General features: G+C 33.6%; 1 protein-coding gene across 1 annotated transcript in view; it reads right to left on the reverse strand.

The window, feature by feature from the left end:
- The window catches only part of LOC143236459 (uncharacterized), a 39,934-nt gene that overhangs the window by 21,406 nt on the left and 5,527 nt on the right, over positions 1-13,001 (reverse strand). Inside the window, exons 3-6 of the mRNA XM_076474740.1 lie at positions 10,443-10,532; positions 10,006-10,146; positions 4,413-4,511; positions 3,992-4,090 (exon numbers count right to left, since the gene is read on the reverse strand). Of these exons, the coding sequence (XP_076330855.1) occupies positions 3,992-4,090; positions 4,413-4,511; positions 10,006-10,146; positions 10,443-10,532 (429 nt within the window). The remainder of the gene's footprint in view (positions 1-3,991; positions 4,091-4,412; positions 4,512-10,005; positions 10,147-10,442; positions 10,533-13,001) is intronic.

Raw genomic sequence — 13,001 nt, forward strand, 5'->3', positions numbered from 1 at the left:
ATCCTACAAGCTCATTACTCCAGTTGAAAAAGAATAAACTCTGGTCACAGAGAAATGTTCAATTTATCTTGATTATAACTGATTGAGTCTTTAAAAGACTGAATAAAATAATACAACTTACATGGATTACACTGTTTTATATTAACATAAATGAGACAAAAAATCTTTGGTTCTATGCATCATAAAATGTTACAAATTATTGTGCTTTTAGAAATATGAAAACATGTCACTCCTTTGCTCAGGTAATCAATTTCTGTAATGCTATTTCAGACTATCATGACATATTTCCCTGACTGATATAAACCAGGAATGTTAGTCTAAAAAAAAAATCAGAATTTGTGCAGAAAATAGAATGATTTCATTTTTCCAGTTACTTTCCCACCATGAGGTTATGAAACCTGCAGAGTAAAATGTATAAAATGCATGATTTTCACTTATTCAAGATGATTTAATACATGGTAATTGGCAACAAATTAAACTCCATATTTATGAACTGTCTCTATTTGGCAAGCATTATGCAACAAGACACAATTTGTAATTGTTGTGGTTTATAATTTTGTGTTATTTTCTGGGTATTGAGTAGCCATTAAAGTTAACATTTTCTTAACCTAAAAATATATTTCTGATAGACACTCAGCTCTTCACACAGACTAGCTTCATTCCTTGTGCATCTGTCTATGAGATTTGTATGTCACTGGCCTTAAGCTAACTTCCACCTAAAAATGACAAAGTGTATCAGTGCATGATGATGTCATCATGCAATAATACTCCTTTACTAACAGGAGGGTGACACAACCTCCTTGAGCAGTAACTTCCCTTCAGCACTGGAACTCAAATTAATTTCAATCTTTAATAAGGCAAGAAGAAAATGCAATGGAGGATGGGTGTATGGAGATAAGTATCTGTTGGATATACATTTTCCGATAAGAAAAATTTTAATTTTAGAAAAGACACTTCTTTTCCTCACTCAAAATACCTAAGTTCCCACATTGAAGTAATGGAGGGACCAGTTCAAAAGTTAAACTTAGGTGATCCCCCTTCAGAAAATTTCAGAAGGGAAAGCCCATGGAGTGTGAGACCCGAAAGAAGGAGTACATACCCATTGGAATATGCATCTTGTCTTAGTCAGGATATACTCTTCACCTGGAAACAACAGACGGAAATGAAAAGAGCTCCAAGTATTATAGGAATGGTCAGAATGAGACCATGACCAACCATCCACCTGCACACAAGTAGTTGGCAAGCCAATAAATATAGTGCAGTTAGGGTCTGATTAGACTGTACAGTGTGTGCTGCTCTCAACTCTACTGGACAGACTCTGGCTGCAGGAGAAAGGCTCATTAGCTGTTTAAATGGTGACCCATACTAAACACACAGTGTCAGCATTGCTTCATTTTTCACTGGTGCTGTGCACAATGGTGAGGAACTCTTTATTGTTCACCTCATAAGTGTCCATAATCTGGTAAGTTACAAGGGTTTCCTGTGTTCCACTTCAAGAAGGGAAGAGAATTCTCACTGGGGAGACATAGAGAAGTACCTGGATCCCCATCAGATGTCCACCAGAAAGGTTTTTTACTGGAGAATTGTGTAGAAATTGGGAATTAGAAAGTGAAACAGAAGTTAGTGGGTTCATTCCCAAGCTGGTAAAATGGTTTTCAAGAGTGTGAATCAGGGCAAGGATAAAAAAGGCATGAACGAGGGGAGAACAAGGCACGTGGGTATGGGAGCATAGAATTAATCAGGTGAAAGAGGAAAAACAAAGCAAGCTTGAGAGTAAGTCTCATGTTGTAAAAAACAGGAGGAATCAAAACACATGGCCAAAAAGAGATACAAAAGAATATATCTGAGAAATATGTCCAGAAAAAAATTAGAAGGTTGAGGATTTGCTTCTAGTGATAAAACAGTACAAAATACAAACCATGGTGGAGGTGGTGAAACAAACAGTTGAAATAAATACCATCATAGTTATACTCAATCTGAGGTAAATGACTATCTACTTATTGGTAGAAGGAGGTCTAGCTTGCATGAGAGAACCCATAACATGGTGAACATATGCAGTAACATTCTCAACAGACAATAGCCTTTCAGGGGCCACAGAATATACAATAAGTAATGCCATCACCATTATGGGATAAGATAGAAGTCACCATAACATGATAATTCACACTGATACTGTTTTTTGATACTCTAGTAATAAAAGAAAAAGTAAACTGGAACAAAATAAAGTTTTGTTAACTCACTGATGGAGGGGTATTGTTGCATGATAATGTCACCATGCACTAGCATAGTGCACATTAAACATGATTTTAAAGTGGGAATTAACTTAAGGCTAGTGGCATGTAAATCTCACAGGTAGATATGCCAGGAATGAACCTATTCTGTGTGTGGAAGTGCTATCTCAAAATTTGGTTACACTTCTTTTGTAGTTTTCTTTGTGTTCCTGATTTTTGTGGTATTTTGGTGGAAGTTGTATCCTCATATGCCAGAGTTTTATACTGAAATCAATTTTTTTTGCATATTTTTAATTTTTGTGGCTGCAGTTGATGCCCCCACCCCTTTACTTCACTTTGTTGGTGTTGGGTAAATAATAAGCTTACATCTAATTTTTCTTTTCAATTTCCTCTGATATGGAACTCTTGTTGTTGTTTTCTTCCTGTGTTTTTTTTGGACACACATTCCTCATTAAATGGCTTTAATTTTAACTTTATTCTGATGAAACAAATATGGCTGTCACAACTTCTGAGTTGGCTAACTATCAATAAGATTTTTAGTTTGTTGATATTATGTTCTGTGTTACATGAAGGCTTTTCAGTCTAGTTTGGGTACAATTGTAGAAGTACAAATGTTTATATGATTATTTTATTCCCATAACAAATTTACTAAATTATGCTACATCTGACCCATAAAATGTAAATAAAAAAATATTCCTGAAATTTAAATTAACAGTTGGATCAGAATAGTATAATCTGTGGTTAAAATTTGGAATGATTCTACCAAAATAGAAATAGTTGTCATCTTAATATTTACATAAAATTGTGGTAGGAGGTATAATGAAACTGAAAGTTGAAACAAAAAGCTTCACAAATATGCAAATAAAGAAAGATGTTGTGAAAATACAATCAAGATGTGAATATATAAATATGCATAAGAAAAAAATGTATACCTACACATTGCCACAATTATATTCATTGTAATGTGATACAAATTACTTAACCTTACAAAAGAAATTGTCTTTCTGAGTTAAATTCTTTTGGTTTCTTTTGAATTTCACTCAAAGCTACACAAGGGCTATCTGTGCTAGCCATCCCTAATTTAACAGTGTAAGACTAAAGGGAAGGCAGTTTGTCATCACCACCCACCATCAACTTTTGGACTACTCTTTTACTAATGAATAGTGGGATTGACTGTTACATTATAACAACCCCATGGCTGAGAGGGCGAGCATGTTTAGTGAGATGGGGATTTGAACTCATGATCCTCAGATTACAAGTTGAGTGCCTTAACCATCTGGTTATGCTGGGCCTCTGAGTTAAAAGAAGGTTGTATTTGTGGGTGGGTAAAATTTTAAGATCTATCCTATCAAAATATCGAGCAGCTGGTAGATAAGTTAACTGAGCTTAATGTAACCAAATTACTTATTAGTTGTTTTTTTTTGGTTAAACATGATGACTGTCTAGGTGACAATAAAAGTATTACTTAAAAAAAATGTCAACTATTTCATTTTAATTTAATTGTCCATCAAACACTTCATGTTTCATTTATCTTCATTGTTTCAGTACATTAAACTAGTAATTTCACAAGTTCTTACTAAAGTTAAAATTTAAATCTTTTGTACTTTTCTAAATTATAGATAATTTTAAAGAAAGTACCAAGTTAACTCACCCTTGTACCTTCTGGACTCATTTCGTACTTGACAAGTTTGAAACTAACAGAATAACACACACAGTTTTGTCTCCCTCGTGCAAGATATTTCTACAAATAACATACTTACAAAATATTTTTCAAAGACCTGAAGCAGTACAATATCTTCTCTTGAGGATCTGTCCACTTGATAAAGCCTATACACTTCTTCAACAAGGGTGATTCCTCCCTAACATGCAAGAATGCTTATATTATAATATGAAACAAGAGCATTAAGGACCAATAGTACATCCAGAGAGCTGTTAAGAACATTATTCTCAATGTTAGCTACATATGCTTACTCACCTGAAACTAGTGGGGAAAAAATCATCCATCTGTACAAAATTACGTTTTTTATTGGGTTTTTTTCATTTAAGCAAAGATAATTCCTATTTCAGGCTGGAATACAGTTTATAGCAATTCTTAACTGCTAATTTAAAAAAAATGTACAATGTTTTAAACAGAACCTGAACTCTACCATGAAGCTTCATGTTTCAGCACTTGTGTCTTACCTCATCCAAAGCATGCATGTCAGCTCCACATTGTAGTAAAGCATCACACAGGGTGTGATCTTTCCCTTCTAATGCATAAAACAGTGGTGTATGGTTAGCCTAGGGATATAAGAATGTATGTTTAAGAGGGTAAAGAACCATACTACATATCAGAAACCAAATACAAGAATGAAGGAAACCTGCATGCAAAGAAAGTAAGTAAATTTAGTTTCTTATATTTAGAGCTTGGACTTGCACACTGCAGTGTTTGATGTAAAGTAATTCTGTTACTAATAGAAATGGGAATAGTGTTTGTGAAAGGTGCAGTTGCACCTCAAAAAAGTTGCTGAAAGAAGCAACTCAGTATTTCAAAATGGTTAACAATGAAAAACCAATGACTTCATTTGTTCAACAACTCACCAAATATTGGTTTTATCAGACCAGAGATACAGAAAATGGGGTGTAGAAGGTTCTGCACCCTCCCTTCCCCCATAGTTTGAGACATGTATATTATCATAAGAAATATCTGAGTTTTATGATTTTTCAAAAACCCCAAATCCAAAATTTTTCTTGTATTTAAGTGTATACTATCCAACAAGTTTAAAAGGATTTAATTATTTTGTTCAGTTGCAGTAAAATATAATGTGTGTGGTAAGGGTATTAAAACTTTAATTAAAATAAAAAACAGAACAGTGTTTCAACCTTCTTGGTCATCTTCAAGGTTAATCTCTTTGTTGTGAAGCACAAAAAAAAACTTTGGTACTTGAAAGCAGAGCACAGACAGCCCATTATGTAACTTTACACCTAACAACAAACAGATATAATAGCAATATTTTGATTACATGGATACTTGGATTAACTGAAAGGGGTATCAATTAGAAACTCTAATTTTGATTAGTTGATTATTATTGTGACAACCAATTTAATCATAATTTCAGTTAATTAAATAACCAAAAACAGTAATAATCAGAAGTTATAATTTCTTTATACTGAAAATTTATTTCTCATAGATACTTCTACTCAAAGGTTAGCTATTATTATTCAGTGCTGCCCTCTATATTCAAACTTTTTCTTTATGCATGCCACAAGCCTTGCACACACTCCTTGTCAGAATTAATACATTCCATCATGTCTCTCAAGCAAATCATCATGTGTCATCTATTAACCAACAGTAGAATGGTATGCTCACAAGACACATGTGACTCTCTCTACACTCCTTTAACCAAACCTTTGCTTCAAAATTGGGCAGAAAATTAGAGAAACAAAGAAATGGGGAGGAAGGTTTGGAAGTATAGCAAAATTATAACTACATATGTTATTACCTCCTATTGTAAGATTAGCTAGAATTCCAGAATGAGGGAGAGGAGAGACTGGTGTGAATGAATAACAGAAGCACCCTTGACAGCATCTGAAGGATACCCCTGACCATAAGAGAAGCAGATCTATAGATCCGAGGAGGGAAGCTGCACCACTTCTGAGCCAGGTATGCTCTTTGTCTGTATGTAAAAATTTGTAAAATACAAGAATGAAAATTTTGAGGTGTAGATTGTATAGGGTGCACCAGACCATGCCTGTCAAGTCAACTGTATCCAAAACCTCCTCTACTGGGAACCAACATCCACGTGAGGAGAGGATGAGGATCAGACTGTCTTCACCTTCAGCTCAAGAATTGGTGATTAAGATTACACCAATTCCTGGGTACTAAACAAGGACTAACACCCTACAGTAATCTGGCACTAGCTGTCCAGCATCAAGAGGATGGATTCATCTTATGTGAGGATCTATGTTGATTGATTCACACAAATGCAGCACCTCAATGCTTGAAACTGACATCCACTGAAGGTAAGATAAGTGCTTCCAATCAAAAGAGGTGAACTTGCTGTGTGACAGATCAACTCCAGGTGTTCTAGAATGTGTAACAGGAAACCTCATCAACCTGAAGGTGATGGATCAACTCATCTGTATATCTAAATGAATAGTAGGAGGCCATGTCAACCAGTTTGATGAACGCCCAATGAACCCCCAAAAATTTGAGAACATTGATATGCAAGATGAGTTTGCATACCAACGGCCATAAGCTTCATGATGACTGATCCAAGCCCCCATCTCTGAAGAGAAGCATTCATGAACAGATAAACATCTGGGCATGGAGAAGGCAGTGGCACTCCTGCTAATGTATTGGCTTTGTTGAGCCATCACAGAAGAAAAGGTGGAAGAGAAATGGTAGTGGAAAGAGGAACCTGTGCAAGGCTCCATCATTTGTGAAGTATCCATTGCAGAGATATCATTTGGGCATAACCAAGGAGAACCAATGTGTTCATTGAAGACCACATCCTCAAAAGGAAAAAAAACATCTAGAGCAGTAAATAACAAAGCAGAGAGGGCAGAGTGAACTAAAAGTTCCATAGAGCTAAGGCATAAAGAGAAGGGAGAGCTAAATTGATATTGGTGTTGACAAAACCCCCCAAATGCACCAAATATTGGATGGGTCAAAGGACTGATTTCTCCAATTTTATTAACCAGCCCACTCGGGTTGCCACACAAAAGAATTCATAAGTGTGATTGGTTAGTTCCTGTTCATTATGAGATAGAAGTAGCCAGTCATCTATGTAAAGATGAAACTCCAACCAGAGAGTATAAATATGATGAGTAGAGGCTTGAATTATATGATAAAACACATAAGGAGCCAAGATACGTCTGAAGGGAAGAGCTGAAAGGGAAGAGTGAAGGGCTATTAGGATGTTTAGATAGGCATTGGAGACATCCATTTTTGTTATTCATGATCCCAGGGATAATGCCTATTTCAAAATGAGAAAGGACTCCATAGTGAACTTAGGGAGCTCAGTGAAATGGTTGAGGCATGACAAATAGATGACTGATTGGCAATCCTCAGCTTTCTTGGGGATCATAAAAAGATGGGAATAAAATTCCTCCTAAGGTTGGTAAATTGGTTTAATAGCCCACTGAAAAAACAAATCTTGAACTACCTCTGACAAATGCTGGTGAGTCACAGTGTGAGAAGAAATGGGAAGTGGGAAAAGAAAAATTAGAACAAGTCTCCATGAAAGAAATTTTGTAACCCATTGATCCTTGACATAGTCAGTGAGAGAGAAAATCCTACAATCTAGCTCCAACTGACCCCTACCAGTCAGTTACAGGATATGACAGACAATACGTTGCCAATGATCTTGATGAAAGAAAGTACCCAGATTGGAAGGCAAAGGTAAAGGTTGGGAGGCAGAATAGGATGTAAGGAAAGCTCAGATCAAGACAAATTAACCATAGAAGTTAAAGGGGTGGACTGTTGTTGGGTAGACATTACTTGAGGCTAAATATTGTCAGAGACAGTGTCAAAGACTTAATGTCAAAGAAAAGAAGAGAGACAAAAATCTCTGAAATAAGTGGAGGACAAATTAACTAAAGCCAGAATGGAATTCCTACCTGTAGAGTCCTAACAACAAAGAAACCATGTATGTAACAACAGAGGTGAGGTGGAAATAGGAGTCAAAGTGGAAGAGAGAAGGTGAAGGATTCTGGCAGAAAATCCCTAAGAATTTCTGTGGAGAGCCTTTGAGAGGAGATGTATAGAAGACAGATACCAGAGGAAAGTAATAAGGGTAACACAAAAACAAGAGTACTGAGCATGTGTGCAGTTAACATTAGATTCAGAAGTCACTGCCTGAAGAGGCAACAAGGAACTCAACTGGAGGTCCAAAAACAAAAATACAACCTGATGGTAAGTTAGCATGTACTGATCAAGAGGCTCTTGAGGGAATGGCATACTTATTCTGTTACCTAACTGCTCCCAGAAAGTGTTCAGTGTGGACCTAAATATCAGGAGAGGTAGGAAAAACCAAAAAGGCTTAAGAAGAATGTTCATGCAATAAGGAAGGATGACGAACATAAGAAATGGGAAAAAGGAAAAACAAACAAACCTGATGTACAAAATCTATAAATGCCAGAAAAGGCCTTCTGGAATCTTCAAGCTGAAACTAGGAAGAAAGAGCATACTGAAGAACATCAGCTGAATCTGAAGAAGCACAAGTGACTTCAGTGGATAAAGGATGACCCAAGTATCATTCAATCTCCTGATGGACCAAATCGGAAAGATCCACTATCGAGTCACCTGCATTAGGCCTGACACAGATCTGTTATCAGTGTGACCCCTGAAGTGGTAAGGTTGACTTTGGAATTCATAACTTATAATAATATAATATAAAATGCATAAAAAACTAGCACAGAAAAATGACAACAATAAACTGGGAGAAAAGTGGTAATGTATAACCAAAAAAATTAAACTTCTTTGAATGAAAATCAAAAGTATATCACATGGGAGTTGCGAAGCACAAAACTTTTGTATTCAAAAGATGAAAAACAAGAAGTGGAGGCTTGATAGAGGTGTTTAGAGAGAGTTACATGCATCATAAGAGCATACTATGCTACTACCAGTTAAAAGATGATGAATGAAAAACTTGTTGGAATGTACTAATTCCAACACAGGGGGTTTGCAAGGCTTGTAGCATGCACAAAGAAAGCGATTGCATATAGAAAGCAGCACTGAATGAGAATACCTAAACTTGTGAATAGATGTAAGTAGTGTATTGAAAACCTTCACTTTACTTAATTGATTATATTTGTGATACATGACTTTAACAAAACTTTGATCATTGATTTTCTTAATATTGGAAAACAGTTGCAATTGAAAATAATAATTTTAATTAGTTGATTATTTTCATAACTAGTGATATAATTGTGATTTTTATTAACTGAAAGTTGTCCTAAGCAGAATCATTGATTTCAATTTATCTATTTAATCATTAGTTTAATAAATCAGTTAATTTCCATGACACTAATCAATATAATGAATTAAATCACCAGAATCCACAAACTGGCAAAAAAAAATCAAAGAAAGAAAAAAGGAGCAAAGTTTGTGGAAAATAGTATTGTACATAAAGCATAATTTTATAACCTAACCCTAAAAAATAAAGAAAAGAAACAATGGCAATATTTGATATAAAGTTTAATTTAAATATTCTCAATTGTTTTAATATTTTAACTGCTCTATGAAACTACCTGAAAAATTCTATGAAAGTAAGAAAAAAATGTGGGTAGAGAAGAAAGGAAAATTCTTTGAGCATTAACTACTAAACCTTTCAAGTAAGGTGATAGTGAGCTAATTATCTAGTCAGACCTTTGAATAGCAAATTTATCAACTGTTGTCAAAACATAATTCTCTTTCAAAACATGACTGCTTTTGAAATAAAATAAAATTTTATTTTTGTAAACTATCATATTTTTCATGAAAAGATTCTTAACAATAAACAAAATACATCAAATCACAGAATTATTAATCAAGGCTTAAGACAAATCTCTTAACCTTTAAAAGAAAAATGAAGTGAAATAACTTGTGAAAAAAATAATATATTTTAAGCATAAATTCCTACCAAAATTCTTCACATTATCAACATGACATTTTTTAAACATTATATATTACTTAACAAAAAATAATATTTGTGTGTACTCTTTGGTTTTTGTTCAATTAAGTTCGAAGAATGAAACCTGTAGAACTCGAATAATTTTATGCTTATTTTTTTATATGAAAAAGCAAACTTACATTGTCTCGTATTTCTGTTCCTGCGCCAGCATCAGTTAGCATGAATACTATTTCTTGTCTACATTTGTCAAATGCTTTATTTGGTTTTTCATCAACAAAAGGCCTGTGGCAAGCTAACACATGAAGCAAGCTTTCACGATCCTAAGCAATTAGTTAAGTTTCTTTTAGTAGGTTTATAAACTATAAAGCATTCATAAATTTCATTCTTTAATAAATAAGTACCTATTAATAAAAATTCGATTATGTATTATCATATATTCTCTCACCTTTTCTCCAAGAAACAAAACAGGAAAGTTAAAAACCTTGATTATTAAATATATGTTCTGGTTGCAAAAGTTTCAAACTTCAAACTTAATTATTGATTAGATGATTTATGAAGCTTGTATAAATAAAGATTTATAAAATAAAGCTAATAAATAGGAAAAAAGACAACTGACCTCTTTCACAAAGTGTGGAGATACACCTTCATCTAGTAGTTTTCTCACATTAGTAGCATTACATTCCAAAACTGCATGATACAGCTCTCTCTGTAGTTGTAAAACATGTTTATATACTTTTGTTACCTGATAATTATGTCCACTTTCATAAAAGATCCAGATATACAATGTCTGTACTCATTTTTGTTTTTTTAAATACTATTAACTGTTTAACACCTACTTGTTATGGTTAGTTTGTACTTGTTGCTATACATGGGCATGTAATTGGTTTTTCTACCTTCTCTAGTAATACCCAAATACTCAAAACTATTTCTTATCACTGTCACAGCAGCAACAGATAGCAGATACAGTTGCCAGCACTGCTTTCTTCAAGTTGCTTTATCCATAGTTCTGTAGTAAGTAATATTACCTCTTCTAACAAGAAAGTTTCAGTATTCTAATTAATTTGCTGACTATAACACTCATTAATGATGTGTGAGAACATAAGTCATGAGATGGCACTGTTCAATGTACGAAGAAAGCAAGTTAATATTTTGAACCTATGCACACTTTATCAGTTCAATTCTCCATTAGATGACCAATAAGAAGGACCTACTCTCTTCTGAGAGATCTTTGTGTTCGGTATCAGTGTTCAATCTCGAGAGAAAGAAAGCAACAAGACTGAACACCAACTGTGGGTTTGTGTGATAGTCATCTTTTCATTGTTTAAATAAAGATTTTATTTGTTTGTTCAAAGTGTTGTACACTAAAAAGAAGACATAGTAGTATTACCTCTGTCACACAGTTCTTGCAAATATCCCAGGCAAACTCTGCCTTTATTGAGAAACTTTATCTGATACCTGTCAGAGAATTATTCCCATCCATGAATACCACATTGCTATATCAGTAGTTTCAACCATCAATTTCTTTTATAAATGCAAATTTGGTACATTTAATTAAAATGAGCCACTAACTCTATGGTGTTTCATGTGCAAGTAATGCTAATGAAACTGTATTGTTATTTCTCTTTTATCTAATGCTGATATAGTTGAGAAATAGTATGTTACACCATGCCATTTCCTTTACTGCCCTTGTTGCACAGCTTCCAACCACACAGTGCCCATTGTAATGTATAATTCTGCAATTATGGTACCAAGACGGATGTCATGTTTTAAATACAGTATGCAAGTAAGTATATGTAGTGACATATGTTTCCTAACACACACATTAAATAATGTTTTCACATTATAAAGCTTAAGCCTAACAAAATTTTTAAAATTAATTAAACCTTAGGGTTGCACTCCTTCACTAGTAAAGTAGTCAATGTATGTATCAGTGTCACAACCTATTGCAACATAACGTCAAGAGTTTGCCAGTGTCCAAACAACATATAATGGTCAGTTGACAGCATTATACAATGTCCACACCACAACTTCAGAAACCAAATCTTACATTCAGCTAGAATGGAATCCCAAATACAAAACATGCAATACAGAAATGCTCCCTCCCCTTCTTCACTAAAGTAGTGACCCCATCTGTAAGATAGGTAGCATTGTTAATCTTAACTAACAACACATTTAAGTTAAAACAATGTTTTCTAAGTACATGTTGCCTACACTGTACACCACTGTTACTCTTTTTATTTTATACTTTTAAACTGGTTGAACCAAAGAAACAAGCATGTCAAAAATATGGCATAAATACATTCTACAGTCCAAAAGAAATATTAAATTGCCTTAGAATAAATAGAATTAAAATATAAAGACCTATTAGTTTTATCACTGTTATTATACTCAACTTATCTCTTTTTTACTTCACTACTTCATGATAAAAACAACACAAGCAGTATAATAAGATATATAATAAAATATATAATTTTAATGTTTACAAAACAATAATCAAATTTATGGTAATTTATAATGTAAAATTGATTTTACTTAAAACTACAGAAATTTATTTAAAAGTTTCATTATGTTTTTGTTGTACCTCAGAATGTTCATAACATGTTTAATTTTTCTTTCATCATATGTTAAAGACAGAGTACATAAAAATATTTTGGAAACAAATGTACACACATTTGTTTTGAATAAAAAATGTATAATATTTGATAATACCTACTATTAATGTAGATTTCTAGCTTTCAACCTGTGGTTGTCTGCAGATGCATTAAGAGTACATAACGGTAAGGATCAAGTTTCCATATTAAGATAAAATAAAAAGAATTTATGTTTGATTAATGTTTTTTGTTTTCTTATAGCAAAGCCACATCAGGCGATCTGCTGTTTGATTAAACAAAAAGGATTTACAATTTTCAATGAATTACATGTTTAGTTAGGCCAGTGTCGCATCTACATTGCAGAATGTGTAAGATTGTTTTCTGAAGAGGTACATGTTGAAAAAAAAAAAAGGTTTGAGAACCACTAATGTAATAACTGCAAGTGCTTGCAACATATAAAGTAAAATAAAACACAAGTTTTTTTGAAAGAATGAGTGTTATGTATAATATACTAAAATTGGCAAAGCAATTATGCAAATAAAAATGCAGTATTATAAATCAATGAAAGATTACAAAAGTGTAGA

The sequence above is a fragment of the Tachypleus tridentatus genome, chromosome 13 (assembly GCF_004210375.1).
Source record: "Tachypleus tridentatus isolate NWPU-2018 chromosome 13, ASM421037v1, whole genome shotgun sequence".
NCBI classification, from domain to species: Eukaryota; Metazoa; Arthropoda; class Merostomata; order Xiphosura; family Limulidae; genus Tachypleus; species Tachypleus tridentatus.